Raw genomic sequence first — 13,822 nt, 5'->3', positions numbered from 1 at the left:
CATTATGGTAAGGATGTAGGGAAAGACGATTCCCTGCCCACTGCTGGTGGAGTGTAAACTGTACAGCCGAGATGGAAATCAGGCTGAAGGTTCCTCAGGAAATTAATAATAGAACGAACACATGAGTAGCTGTATCACGGGTCGAGCTTATATCAGTCCACAGGAAGATGCCTGCACGCCCGTGTGGATTGTAGCATTTTTCACGGTAACAAGAAAACGGGCTCAGCCCTGATATCCGTCCTCGGATGAGTGGATGATGCAAACACTGGACATGCGCACCGTCGAATCTTAACCCTGCTCTGAAGGAAAATGAAATGATGGAGTCGGCAAGGAAATGGAGGGGAGGGGGGTATGGCACGTGAAGTGACGCAGACTCCATTCCCAGAAGCAGACCCCCGCTGCGGTGCTCACAGGTGTGCACAAGTGTGGGAGTGTGAAACGAGGAGGAAGAGGAGCAGGAGAAAGGCGCTGAGGGGAGAGAGGATCCGTGTGCCATGAAAACGGGGCTGTGGAGCGGCGAGGCGAGATTGAAGGGGGAGAGGGTGGTGAGGGGGAAGAAGGTATATCACTAAAAACAGAGGAAAAAAACTTGCTTGAACATGCTCTCATGGCTGGGATTGTGGCGTTTACCTCCAGCGCCCTACATCCGAGGTTCAATCCCTAGTATGTATTTAAAAAGAAAAAGGGGCTGGGTGGTGGTGGCGCACGCCTTTAATCCCAGCACTCGGGAGGCAGAGTCAGGCGGATCTCTGTGAGTCTGAGGCCAGCCTGGGCTACCAAGTGAGTTCCAGGAAAGGCGCAAAGCTACACAGAGAAACCCTGTCTCGAAAAACCAAAAAAAAAAAAAAGAAAAAGCAAAAGGGAAACACACACAAACAAGCAAGCAAAACCCTATCGTGACTATTGTAATATCAACGTAAACTTCAGAATGACAAATATTACCGGCAATAAAAATGTCAAAAGTGAAACCTAATACTTTGCATGATAATTTTTAAAATATTTTTAAAGCATTATGTATTTCTCAGCTGGGCACGGAGTGGGGGTGTGTGGCTCACTGATAGAGCAGTTACCTAGCCTGTGGCTAACCCAGAGTTTAATCCCAGATAGAGGGAGAGGGAGGGGTAGAGGGGGGTGTTCAATTTTGTCATTTAACACAAACCTGGGAGTGCCTGAGAAAACAGCATCTCCGCTGAAGAATTCATTGCCTCCATCAGGACCGGCCTGTGGACATGTGTGTTGGGGGGGGGGGCATTTTCTTTATTGCTAATTGATACAGGAGGGCCCAGCCCACCAGCCCACTGTGGGTGGTGCCGTCCCTCGGCAGGTGGACCTGGGCTGTGTTCAGGGTAGCAGAAGACAGTGTTCTTCAATGTCTCTCCTTCCATTCCGGCCGGCAGGTGCCTGCCGGCCTTGAGTTACTGTATGAGCTTCTCTAGATTATGGACTGTAAAGTGTAAGCAGAAACAAACCCTCCTGCTCCCAAGGTGCTTTTGATTTATATTTTATCACTGCAACAGGAACGCAAACTAGAATAGTGTGTATAACTCGATGTCTGTTGAGATTACGGTGTCTTTATCCTTTGGTTTCATATTTTATTAGTTTCGAAGTTCAGTCTGTTTTTAAAAGTCATTTCTTTTCCCGAAGGGAGATCTTTATAAAAACATACTTTTTTTTTTTTTTTTTTTTAATTCCCAGTGGAAGTGAACAGCTGTCTATGAGTAACATTGTACTCCATCTCCGAAAGAGATTTTCATTTGTGTTTTAACTTGGAAACCCCAGCTCCTTTGGGATAGGCACTGTGTACCCTCCACAGCCAAGGTGCTCTAGCATTTGACCAAGCATGAAACTTCCCCCTTTAAAGACAGAAGTTAGACGCTGATGATATTAATACCTCGCCATGAGGATAATGGAAAGGAAACACCTCAGGCATCTTTGTAATGTTTATTTTTGCTATGCTAAGGTTTGTATCTGAACAGCCAGGGTGAGGAAGAACATACCAACCCAAGTCTCTGTGAGGTCCACAAACAACATCGTGTCTTCTGATTTTCAGTGCCAGTTTTTCAGTCCTAGTCACTTAACTATACTGATGAATGTAATAGAAACTAGAAGTCTCTTCAAAATCCTTGTAGCAAAGTTCCTCCCACTCATGTGACCGGTAACATCAGGGTGTGTGCCAAAGCTCTGCCCGGTCCTCCGGCTCCCATCTTCTCATCACCCGCATTTTGGTCCAATTCTGTGACATTGTGGGTGTTCAACTCTTTCTAGTCAACAAAAGACAATTTCAGAGAATACGACCTAACAGTTGAGTTCAGGAGTGGGTGCACACTTTCTGTGAAAAGTCCCCGTAGTAAACAACTTGGATCTGTTGGGAAGTTAGCGGCTGTGCTAGCAAAGCCACCTGTCACCATGCAAAAAAACTGACACAGACAATGTGTCAGTGAGCAGTGTGGATGTGTTCCAACGAAACATTACCTGTGCACATGTGAATTTTTTTTCTCTTCCAACTATTAACAAATAAATCCATTCTTAGCTCGTAAACCACACAAAAACTGATCCATATTTGGCCCACAGGCCGTAATAGCTGACCCAGCCCCGGCTAAGTTGAACTTGGCTCACACCGCCTTTGTCATTTCGGGTGTCTTAGACCTTTGGGGTGTTGATGGACCTAAAGCTACTTTCATTATCTCCTCTTGCAGAACTTGGCCACCCCAGCCTCCTCTCACCCTTCCTCTTTCCTTTTCTGATCTAAGTGGGCTCTGTTGTGATGGCTGATCTTGGCTGTCAGGTGGACACGTGGGTAGAGGGGCCCTCAACTGAAGAGTCACCTCCATCATATCGGTCTGTGGACTTGTCTGTGGGGGCATTGTCTTGATGGCTAGCTGGATGTAGGAGAGCCCAGCCCACACGGAGTGGTACCATCCCTGGGCGGTTGGGCCTGGGCAGTGTAAGAACGGTGGCCGACTACAAGGCTGAGAGCCTCCCCTCATGGCTCCTGTCTCTGCTCCTAAGTTCCTTCCCTGGCTTCACTCAGTGATCAACTATTAGCGGGAAATGTAAGTTGAAATCAACTCTTTCCTCCCCAGGTTGGTTTTGGTCAGTATTTTTTTTTTAAGATTTATTTATTTATTATGTATACAGTGTTCTGTCTGCATGTATACCAGATCTCATTATGGATGCTTGTAAGCCACCATGTGGGTGCTGGGAATTGAACTCACGACCTCTGGAAGAACAGCTAATGCTCTTAACCACTCACTAAGCCATCTCTCCAGTCCCATTCAGTATTTTTTTAATCACAGCAACAAAAAGAGCACCTGTCTGTCCATTTTGCCGTCTTGGAACCTGGGAGTCATCCCCTTGTTCCCTTCCCTGTCTGAAGCTGGAGTGTTTCTCCAGTCCTGCCAGACCCCCCCCCCCCCCGCCGCGCAGTCCTGTGGCCCACTTATAAAATAATCACTCAGAAGCTTATATTAATTATAACTGCTCAGCCATTAGCTCAGGCTTATTACAGACTAGCTCTTACACTTAAATTAACCCATAATTCTTATCTATGTTTAGCCATGTGGCTTGGTGCCTTTTCTAAGTTCTGTCTTTACATCTTGCTTCCTCTGTGTCTGGCTGGTGACTCCTGACTCAGCCTTCCTCTTCCCAGAATTCTCCTTGTCTGCTCACCCCACCTATACTTCCTGCCTGGCTACTGGCCAATCAGCATTTTATTTATCAACCAATTGGAGCAACACATACTCACAGCCTACAGAACGACATCTAGCAGCACCTCGTCCGTGGATCCATGTCTGTCAGACTTTCCAGGACGTCTCAGTTCACATGCCACCTCTGAACACCTCCTCTTCCCCTCCATGCAGAGCCAGTGCTTGGCACATGACCTCTGTGTCACTTGGTCAAAAAGGCCTTTCCCGATGTTTTTACCTCTGTTGCCGTCCTCCCCCATCTACCGTGAGGCTTCTAGACTGCTTTCCTGGGGCTGCCGTCAGTGTACCAAGCCTTTGTTTCAGCAATCCTCATTTCCTCCCATGGGACCCTGGAGGGGAAAGGCCCTGGAGAATTGCATGTTTGAGTTCTGAGATAATCTTCATCAACCAAGCCTATAGTTAACAGCCTATGGTTAGCTCAGACCCAGGCTACCTGTTAGAAAGTTCATCTCACGCTCAGTTTTCTCAGACTGCTCCTCTGTCTGGGACCCTTTCTTTAACTTCTCTCTAAGTACCGGTTCCTTCTTGACTCGGTGAGGCTGAAATCATAAGCCACCTCATCCGTGACCCTTTCTGTAGGTTTGATCAATTGCTCTCCTCTGGGTTCTTGGAACTTTTATGACAGACACCTCAACTCTAGAGTCGGTCTGAGACAAATTGCAGTGTTTTCTAAAGAGGTTCAATAGACTTGTGTGTGTGTGTGTGTGTGTGTGTGTGTGTGTGTGTGTGTGTGTGTGTGTCTCAAATCGTATTTTGGAACCTAACCCCAAAGTGACACTATTAGAAGTGAGGCCTTCCGGACATGATTAGGGGATGAAGGTGGAGCTCCTGTGAGTGGGATTAATAGTCTGATAAAATAGAGTTATCTTGCTGTTCTCTTTTTCTCTGCCCCTTCTGCCGTGGAAGGTCATAGCAAGAATATTGTCACCTATGAGCAGGTAGAGAGTCCTCGACAGACCCAGGGTGTGTTACCTTCTGTCTGTACTACATCCAGAACACTGAGAAATACAGTTCTGTTTCTTTGGGTGGTGAAGCTTTGTTATAGCTGAGATACCACATCTTCTGAAGGTGACTGTGGCTCCTTGATGGGCAGATGCTATGTGTTGATCCATCCCAAATCAGGTTTCTTCCTCCCCTTTGACAGGACCGCCCTACATTCCTAGGCTGGCTTACAATTTACAGTCCTGTTTGGCTTCTAGAGTGCTTGGATTTCGGGCATATGTATCACTACACTCAAATGTGTGTCTACACATGTGTGTGAAGGGCAAAGGACAACCTTAGGTATCCTTTCTTAGGCTCCATCACCTTATTTTTTAGACAAGACCTCTCACTGGCTTTCAGTTTGCCAAGTTGTAGAGACCCACAAAGGTTTCCTAGTGAGAACTTACTGTCAAGATGCCATCAAGCTCCCTGTTCCCACTGAGATTCAATTATTCTGTTTGTCTGCTTGTCTGTTTGTTTTTCGAGACAGAGTTTCTCTGTGTAACAGTCCTGGCTGTCCTGGAACTCGCTTTGTAGACCAGGTTGGCCTTGAACTCACAGAGATCCACCTGCCTCTGCCTCCTGAGTGCTGGGATTAAAGGTGTGCGCCACCGCCGCCACCACCGCCGCCACCACCGCCGCCACCGCCACCGCCGCCACCGCCGCCACCGCCGCCACCGCCCGGCCAGTTATTCTTCTTTAGACACACGTTCCCAGTGCTGTTGCAAGCCTTTGGTTTATCTCCAGATGCTGAAGAAGTTGGTCTTACCCACTTCTTTGGCCACTGTTCCCTTTGCTGGAGTGAAAGAGTGGATTTTTAGAGGTCTGTGCTGCCATTCTGCAAGCCCCACTCCAAAGGAGAAAACAAAAAACAAAACAAAAAAAAAAAAAAAAGAAAGATCATGCCAGTATAACCTAGTTGGTAGTGTACTTGCCTAACAAGCATGAGGCCTTAGGTTAAATCCCCAGAACCACTTAAATGGGGTTGTATAGAGACCCACAGATGTTTCCTTGTGAGAGCTTACTCAGAGTCTGAGAATCTGAGCCTGCTTTACCCAGCAGGGCTGCATAAGGGGATGATCTGACCACAGGCGTGGTTACCAGGTGTTTGGAAGGGTCTGTACTTGGCTGTGAGGTGTGCTTTGATCTAGCAAGGAGGAGGTCTTTTGCCTCGCCCCTTGGCATTGTTATAAAAAGCCCCTTTGAAGAGGCAGAAGGGACCGTTGGGTTTTGATCCAGGTCCTCCCGAAGCTATCCTGTGTGTCTTCTCTTAGCTGTCTCTCTATCTGAAAGTTTCTTATCCCTCTCTTCTCCTCACAGGAACCCTTTGAAAGGTAGGAACTGGCCTCCCACACCAAGGAGGCTACCCTGGCTGACTTCAAACTCACAGAGATCCTCCTGCCTCCTCTGGGATTAAAGGTTTGCACCACCACAAGCCTAGCTGTACCCAGCTTTTTGTATATGGGTTTAAGGGCTAAAATTGGTGGTTTTGTACTTACAAGGCAAGCACTTTCTCAATTGAGCTATTATCCGAGCCCTGCCGTAGACATTTGCAATGATTTCAATCACTGTGTGTTCGTGTCTAATCATTTTCCTATTTTCATCCACTCACATAGCTGTGCTGTCAGGATTGCAGTTCAAAGGCCCATTGGGCCAGGCTGTCAGTTTAACTGGCAAAGGTCAATACAGGAAGGTCTGTAATAAACTAGCAAGGACTTGTCCAGTCTCTTGGGAAAACCACCTCTCAGGGTTGGCTCTTTTTACATCGTATGCAGGCAGATACATTCATTTTCAAGAGGAACTGGAATGTGAACATTGTAATGTAAATATCCCAGATTTTAAATATAGACTACAAGGTTGTTTTTTTTTTTTAATTCCACTTTGTGGGCATTGGTTGTTTTTTTTGTTTGTTTGTTTTTGTTTTTTCTGTTTTGTTTTGTTTTCCGTTTCTTGGTTTTTAATTCTAGCTCATCCATAGGATGGATGTTGGCGTTGAGACCCATGATTGTCCATACCCACTCGTAACCACAGGAAGGTATGGTGTCTACCAATGCCCGTGTGTTCTGCCTTCACCAAGCTACCTCCCCCCAAAGTGGTACTTAACCTCCAAAGTGCAGAAGCCCACCATCACCGGAGCTTGCTTTCACACATCCCAGTTACTTATGGTGACATGTGGTTACTGTTAACTACAGTGATGGAGTGGACGTCTGTTCCCTCCCCCGCTCTTGAGTGGCTATGTAGGGGGACACTGCCAGTCCTGATGGGAGTCCCTCCCCGTGACCATCCGCTGGTGTCACCAAGGGCTGTTTCCAAAGGACTCTTCAGGTTTCTGGTCAAAGCAAGGCTGTCCAGCACCCAGGGACAGGAGCTTGTCTCCCTGGGAGCTCACAATTAAGGATGAAGTTGTCTTCCTGCTGTGGCCTGTCTGGGTGTCTCCCTCCTTCAGAGAGCCTTAACAAAACCCGGACTGCAAGGTTACCTAGAGAAGAGAATGTTCGTAATAGGCCGCTTATGTTTGATTTCTCATCAATGATTCATTTCCCCCTGGACAGCGATTTTCAGTCCGCCTCTCAATTATATATGAATCAGCAATATATCTCCCTTCACCTCATGTCCCGTACAAATACCTCTTCCTCAACCGGCGTGATTACTACCTGCCGAGAAGTGCTATCAGTTTTAACTACCCAGGGCTTTATACTTCCTTTAAAAACAAAATCAAATTCTGCAGTTCTTACGTTGTTCTTTTAGGTGTTTGGGGGGGGGGGGCAGGGTTGGGGGGAATGATTGTAAACTTTCTATATTGCACAGACGGTAATTCTCCTTCATCCTCTTTTTCTTCCTTTCCAAATTGGAATTCTAACTTAAAAATTACTCAGTTCTTTAGGTAAGTAAAATCCTCTAGTCCAACCCATATCTTGGCAACTCAGAATTTAATTGATGAAATGCAGCTGAGGACTCGAGGTGTGGAGCAGGAACTTGCACGCACTCTGGCACTCATTGACTCCACTGCCCCCTCTGAAAGGTGGAAACAGTGGTGGGCACCTCAGAGTTGACCAGAGGATGCAAAGAGTTGATTCCTCCCTGGGAAGTGCTGGCCACTCCCTGGCACACAGACAGATCTCAACAAACACCCCATTCTCCTCACTGGGAAGTAAGCAGCAGATTTCTCTCTGACTCCTACATTGATTCAGTAGTACCTGCTCTGTGCTCTGTTCTCAGCAAAGAGCGTCCCCTCCCTCCCCCACCCCCTCGCTCATAACGGCCACAATTTATTGCATGCAGGTTAGTTTCAGAGAAAATGTTTGCCTTCTTTGTGGGAGATTGAAAAACAGCGTCACCGGAAATATGATCATTTACTGCCCACCAGCATTTTATTTTGAAATGTTCAAAATAAGCATCTTGTGTAGATGAAGAGTGTGCTTTTTGACCTCAAGGGAGTGCTGGCTTTATTTGGGAGCAGAAGACAAGGACAGACTAGCTGTTCATACATTCCTGTGCTCTCAGCTAGCAGAACTAGCTGCTCCTCAGCTTGGGACACTGAGATTTTTTTTTTCTCCGTTGACTTTTAGACTTGCATTGGTTCTCCCTTGATGGGGCGGGGGTGGGGTTGGGGGTGGGGGGAAGGGCATTAAAGTATCCTGTGTATCAGATATTTATGTTATGATTCATAACAGTAGCAAAATTACAGGTACGAAGTAACAACGATAATTATTTTATGGTCCGGAGGGGGCGTCGCAACATGGAATTGTCGTAAAAGGGTTGCAGCCTTAGGAGGGTTGAGAACCCCTGCTTTAAGAGGGGTCTAGTTCCCTTTTCACTTGACAGGTAATGCCTTTGCCTTTGAAGAAGAAAATATGGCATTTAGGTTGATAGGCACTGAACTTTTTTTAGGACCAAAGTCAATTGAAAGAATCAAGTCTTTCCTACTCAATGTGTGTGAAATACCGAAGGTGAAATAATGTGACCGATACAGGGGCGAGGGGGGGGGGTTCTGTGACAAAACACGTGACCCTGGAATCAATCCCCAGCAATGCCAGAGAGCAGGGAAACCAGAGAGATGGCTCAGCAGTCACTTTTGCCCTGCTAGAGGACCCATGTTCGATTCCTGGCACACATGGTAGCTCACAGCCATACAAAACTCTGGTTCCGTTGGAGCTGATGCCCTCTTCTGACCTCTTGATGTACCGGAAACATTTAATATAGGCAAAACATACACTTTAAAAAGTTGTTTATTTTTTTGATCTCTTAAAGAAAGAAGAGTGTTTTTGGGTCAGTCCTTTATCAACTGGGTAAAACTGAAATGTCTGACTAGAACAGTATTTTAGTCTCTCTGCCAGATTGACATTTCTGACTTTTTAGCATTTCACTGGCTTATTCACAAGCTGATTCGACACGAAATGGCAAAGTAAGGTCACCCGGTAATTGCTCACTCGCAGTTCTCCACCTCTGATGAGTCAGTACAGCGCGGACCTCTGAACCATGTGCCACCAGGAATAGATGTACAGTAGGAAAGTAACAGCCTGAGAGCCGAGGCCAAGGAAAGAGCTCGGGACTCACAAGTGTCTTCACAGCTCTGCTGTTTTTAACAGTGCAACCTCGTGTTGGTCACAGTCCTCCGGGGGCCCTAGATTTCGCATGCCTAACGCAAGGTTTTGGGAACCTCTTGGCAAAACCAGGTCAGCTTCAGAATTGAGCACCCATCATGGGAGACGGGAGGCTGCATTTTACGGGGATGGTGATTTCCGACTTCATGATTTAAGTAATTATAGTAGTTTTATGGACTGCTGGAAGCCAGCAGCGGCTGATGAGTCAGTCAGTCTGCCTTGCCGGGGGAGGGGGAGGGAGGTACTGAAGATCTACATCGATTTTGCTGTCGTTATTTTAAGAGAAAGCAACAGCACAAGGTTAGGCACTAATGATGGGGTGACACCAGCTTCTGGAAACGCTAGCCGAGACCTTGCCCCGAAGGTGCTGTGAGGGACTTGTCGTGAGCTGGTTTCCCAGCCAGACCTCCACTTCAGCATTGTCTGCGAAAGGTGCTTGTTTGGGAAATCGGTAGAGCATTGCCTTTCAGTAAATAACACCCTGCAGACATGCTGCTTGGCAAGCCATTACCAGTGACAGGAGGCGGGTTATTTCCTTACTGGTTCTCCCACCTCCTCCTGTGGCATGTTTCCCCAAGGTCAGACATCAGAAACAGGCGCCGAGCGAACCTGTTCTATCCTGAGATGCAGCCCTGCACCTAGTGGGGTAGCCGGGACCAAGCGTGACCGTCTCTTGGCTGGGCACGTCCTGGGCTGCCTGTGCCGCCTCCTTCCCCCGGGGTCTTACTGGGACTCTTCTGTGGTCCGGACTAGACCAGCCGCAGCCTTCGCTGTGTTTCCCCACAGTCCAGCCTGGCGTGGCACGGACTGCCTTGTGTGGTGCACGGGGAAAGAGTTGAGATGGACTCTGAGTCGATTGCATCTTTATCCCAGCTCTGGCCTTGGCTGTGGCACTTAGAGTCTGTGACTGAACTTTGGCAGTCAGTGTGGCACGGGTAATCATCACCTTGTAGGTAGCCTCACCGTGTGCATCCAAAAACGTCCCTTCCTTAGAGGAGAGAGGATGAGGATAAGACCCCACACACACCTCCCCCCCACCCCCCACTCCACCCTCCCCCACCCCCCCCCCACCCCCGTCTCTCCCAACCGCGCCACACCAGGTATAATAAACTGCCAGTCCCACTTGACCCCAGAGAGAGAACAGCAGGAACACTCACCTCCTTATTATCCCCCAGAACATGATGTTGAAATGTTCGAAGCAAAATTCGACTTGAAATTTTTTTTTTTTAATTTTAAAAAAAAAAAAAAAAAAAAAAGCCCCAAAAACTTCAGCATGTGAAGTGAGTAACAGCAGATCTTGCTTTGTAAAAGCCATGGAAATGAAAATTTGTAGTACCACCCATAAGAACAACGAAGCTGTGTTGATGACTACCAACCCTTGAAATAGAGCACAAAGCAGGTAGCCAGCCCGGCCTCCTTCTTAGAGCATGCAGATGAGTAATCACAGATGGTAATGGTATTTTCTTTTTCAAACCTGGCTTGTCGGGCTTGCCAGCAAATGGTTTTATCCACTGAGCCATCTTGCCAACGCAAATACAGTAAATTTTTTTGAAATCAAATGATACTTGTCAATTCAGAAAAGAAGTTAAAAAGCTCGCCATGACTAAGATTTCCATTTCTGATGACATGAATGTATGGAAGTGAACTTTTCGTGAGGCCACACTACAATTCACTAAGAAAGAGATATCTGTGCAGTTAGAGTGTGGTGTGTATAAGGCTTATAACTGAGCAAGGGACAGAAGGTCATGTCCAGGAGTGGGTACAGCTCAAAGGGGAGTCTCAGGGAATGAACTCGTTAGTTATTGCATTTTTAAAAAGTGCTTAGATGTTTAAAAAATAATAATTTTCAAAAAAAACCAAAGTGTGAAAATGTGTGAGACACCTCCCTGCAGTCCCTTTATTTGGCAGAAGATTGTCCCAAAACCCCTGCGTGAGATCATGCAGCACTCAGATCTCAATCTGCTGCTCCTTTCTGGTGTGTGTGTGTGTGTGTGTGTGTGTGTACACGTACAGAACTGTGTGCACAATCAAAGGGACCTCTTTTTTAGAAAAGCTAGTTCAACCCAGCCACCACTCATAGAGACAGAGGAGCTGACTCTGTGTGTGCCTGGACTTGGGCAAAGGCACATGAATGGTGGTGGAGCATGCTTTCCTGAAACATTCCAGTCCTTCTGACATTAGAAACTAGACCAAAGCATTGCCCCGCACTCTACGGAACCTTCTGGTATGTCTTCGCTGTCCACGTCGAAGTGCATGAGCGGTAATCATTCGGCGAGATAAGAGGCAGAGCTGACAATGCTCTGACAGGACACCTTTGATCCCGTCACTGGCTTGTGTGTGTGTATGGGGGGCCAGCGTGAGGGACGGTCCTCTCTTCCCCCGGACTTTACGATGTGCTGTAAATTGCTGCCAAGTTCTTTGATGAGATCGATAGTGACTTTGCTCTTTATCACTTGGGGAAATGGAACACGATTCCCCGAGCTACCCTGTCTGTCCCTGTTGTAATTACCAAACAGCTCAGGCTCCAGATTAACCTGAAGGAGTGGTGGCTTCGTGTGTTTTGACTGGAGGGGGCGGGGGGGGGGTGGGGGGGTGGCTGTACCTAACAGACACCTGCGGAAGTGAGCTGTGATCAGAATAACTCCCTTCGCGAGTGCGTCAGAGGGTGCTAATGCAATTCCATTCTCCATAGCTCGGTTTATTCAGGACATAAAATAGAGAGACCATGGGCCCGCGGCATCAAGTCATTTGATGCCAGCTGTGGAGTCCCCTTGGCTGACCCTTGAGATAGAGGCTGAGCGCTCAGCTTCCCAGAAACCACCCCCTGATCGGCTTTTTCTGGCTTCTCCTTCAGGGTTATCAATGCCGGGAAGAGCACGCACAATGAGGACCAGGCCAGCTGTGAGGTGTTCACCGTGAAGAAGAAAGCCGGGGCCGTGACGTCCACCCCAAACAGGAACTCGAAGCGAAGGTCGTCCCTTCCCAACGGGGAAGGGCTGCAGTTGAAGGAGAACTCGGTAAGCATCATCCCCGCCGTGTCTTGGGGAGTCATGTTCTCTAGCCCCAACGGTTAAGATGCCGGGGCTCCCGTCCAGGTGAGAATGGGTGTGGGGAGAGCTCGTCTGCAGATTCAGGGAGGCAGTGAGTCAGCGGGGGCATCGTCCATTCCGTGCTGAAGGTGGCACGCGTTAGGTGAGCTGGCACTTATATTTGTAACAAAGTGAACACAACCGGACCGCTATAAATAGTCCGTTTTAGGAGCCAATATCTATCATCTCTGGTGGTTTCAAAGCAGAGATTTTTTTGTGGAGGAAGTGACCTAAAAACCTCTTGTAAGGGGTGGAGGAAACTCCAGCTGTTGGCTCGGCGCCCAGCTCTGACTGTGACTGCCTTTCCCTTTTCTGTCCGTTATACTCGGCGAGTTGGAGCCTGTTCCTAAAATTCTTCCAACTTAGTATTTGTTTCCTTTGGCCAAAGACCCTTGCAGCCTATGGGGTGGCCTTGGCAAACCAAATGCCCTCCTGTTGACAAGCCCCAGGGTACATCCCCTCTCCCCAGTGTCTGGAGAACAAAGCAGACATCCTCTCGGGAAAGATCTGCAGAAACCCTTGGAGAAGGATGCAGGGGTCACCAACCCTGTGGATCAGCAGATCCGTTCGGTCCCGTGGAGAAGTGCCCTGTGGAAAAACCAGGGCTCATTAAATGAGATGGCCTGCGTGTGGCTATTTGTTCTCGGAAGCTTTAGTCGATTTTATTTTATATAAAATATACAGAATTTTAGAAGATCTACACGTTCCTTCTTAGCCTAGAAAATAGTGTCTTGTTTCACGTAGGCTCAGAGAATAGTGGACGGATTGAGATCAGTTTGGAGTCAGGAAGCGTAGCAACCTCTGGGTTCTTCAGCACTTGTTGGAGCTGAAGGAAGCATGGGATGCCGTCTTTCCCAGAGAACCAAAGTCAGGTCTTGACTGGAGAGGTCGGAATGATAATGGTGACGTGCGTACGTACGTGCGTGCGTGCGTGCGTGCGTGCGTGCGTGAGGTCTGCAGCAAGATGGCTCAGGCCATCTGAGACTTGCTAGCTCATTAACGTTGAGATACATGCTTATTCTTTTAGCCTTTGGTTTTTTTGTTTGTTTGTTTTGTTTTGTTTTTTTAACTGCCAAATGGTGGAAGGGGACCAGTCGGGATTGTGAAATCTAACACTGGTCTGTGGAAAAATTTGAGCCAGTCATTGATGAAGAAATTCTTAATGTAGGGCTGGAGAAGAGAGCTCAATGGTTAAGAACACTAGCTACTCTAGTAAAGAACCCTGTTTCCATTCCCAGCAGCCACATGGCAGCTCGCAACTGTCCATAACTCCAGTTCCAGGGGATCTGATACCCTGTCCTGGCCTCTGTGGACACTGTGTGCATGCGGTACACATACATACTCATACACATAAAATAAAAATATATCTTAATCCTTCAGATGTTAATGATCGATCTCCTAAGAAGGGCCGTCCCTCCTCGGTCACTGTGTTTAAGGCTCA

At 47.6% G+C, this 13,822-nt stretch overlaps 1 protein-coding gene across 2 annotated transcripts in view; it reads left to right on the top strand.

Annotated features, from left to right (window-relative positions):
• The window catches only part of Ppm1h (protein phosphatase, Mg2+/Mn2+ dependent 1H), a 271,465-nt gene that overhangs the window by 103,591 nt on the left and 154,052 nt on the right, over positions 1-13,822 (top strand). For both annotated transcript variants that reach the window (XM_028869590.2, XM_037196732.1), the window contains exon 2: positions 12,147-12,309. In XM_028869590.2, coding sequence (XP_028725423.1) covers positions 12,147-12,309 — 163 coding nt within the window. The remainder of the gene's footprint in view (positions 1-12,146; positions 12,310-13,822) is intronic.

The sequence above is a fragment of the Peromyscus leucopus genome, chromosome 18 (assembly GCF_004664715.2).
Source record: "Peromyscus leucopus breed LL Stock chromosome 18, UCI_PerLeu_2.1, whole genome shotgun sequence".
NCBI lineage: Eukaryota > Metazoa > Chordata > Mammalia > Rodentia > Cricetidae > Peromyscus > Peromyscus leucopus.
This window is presented reverse-complemented; position numbering and strand designations above follow the sequence as displayed.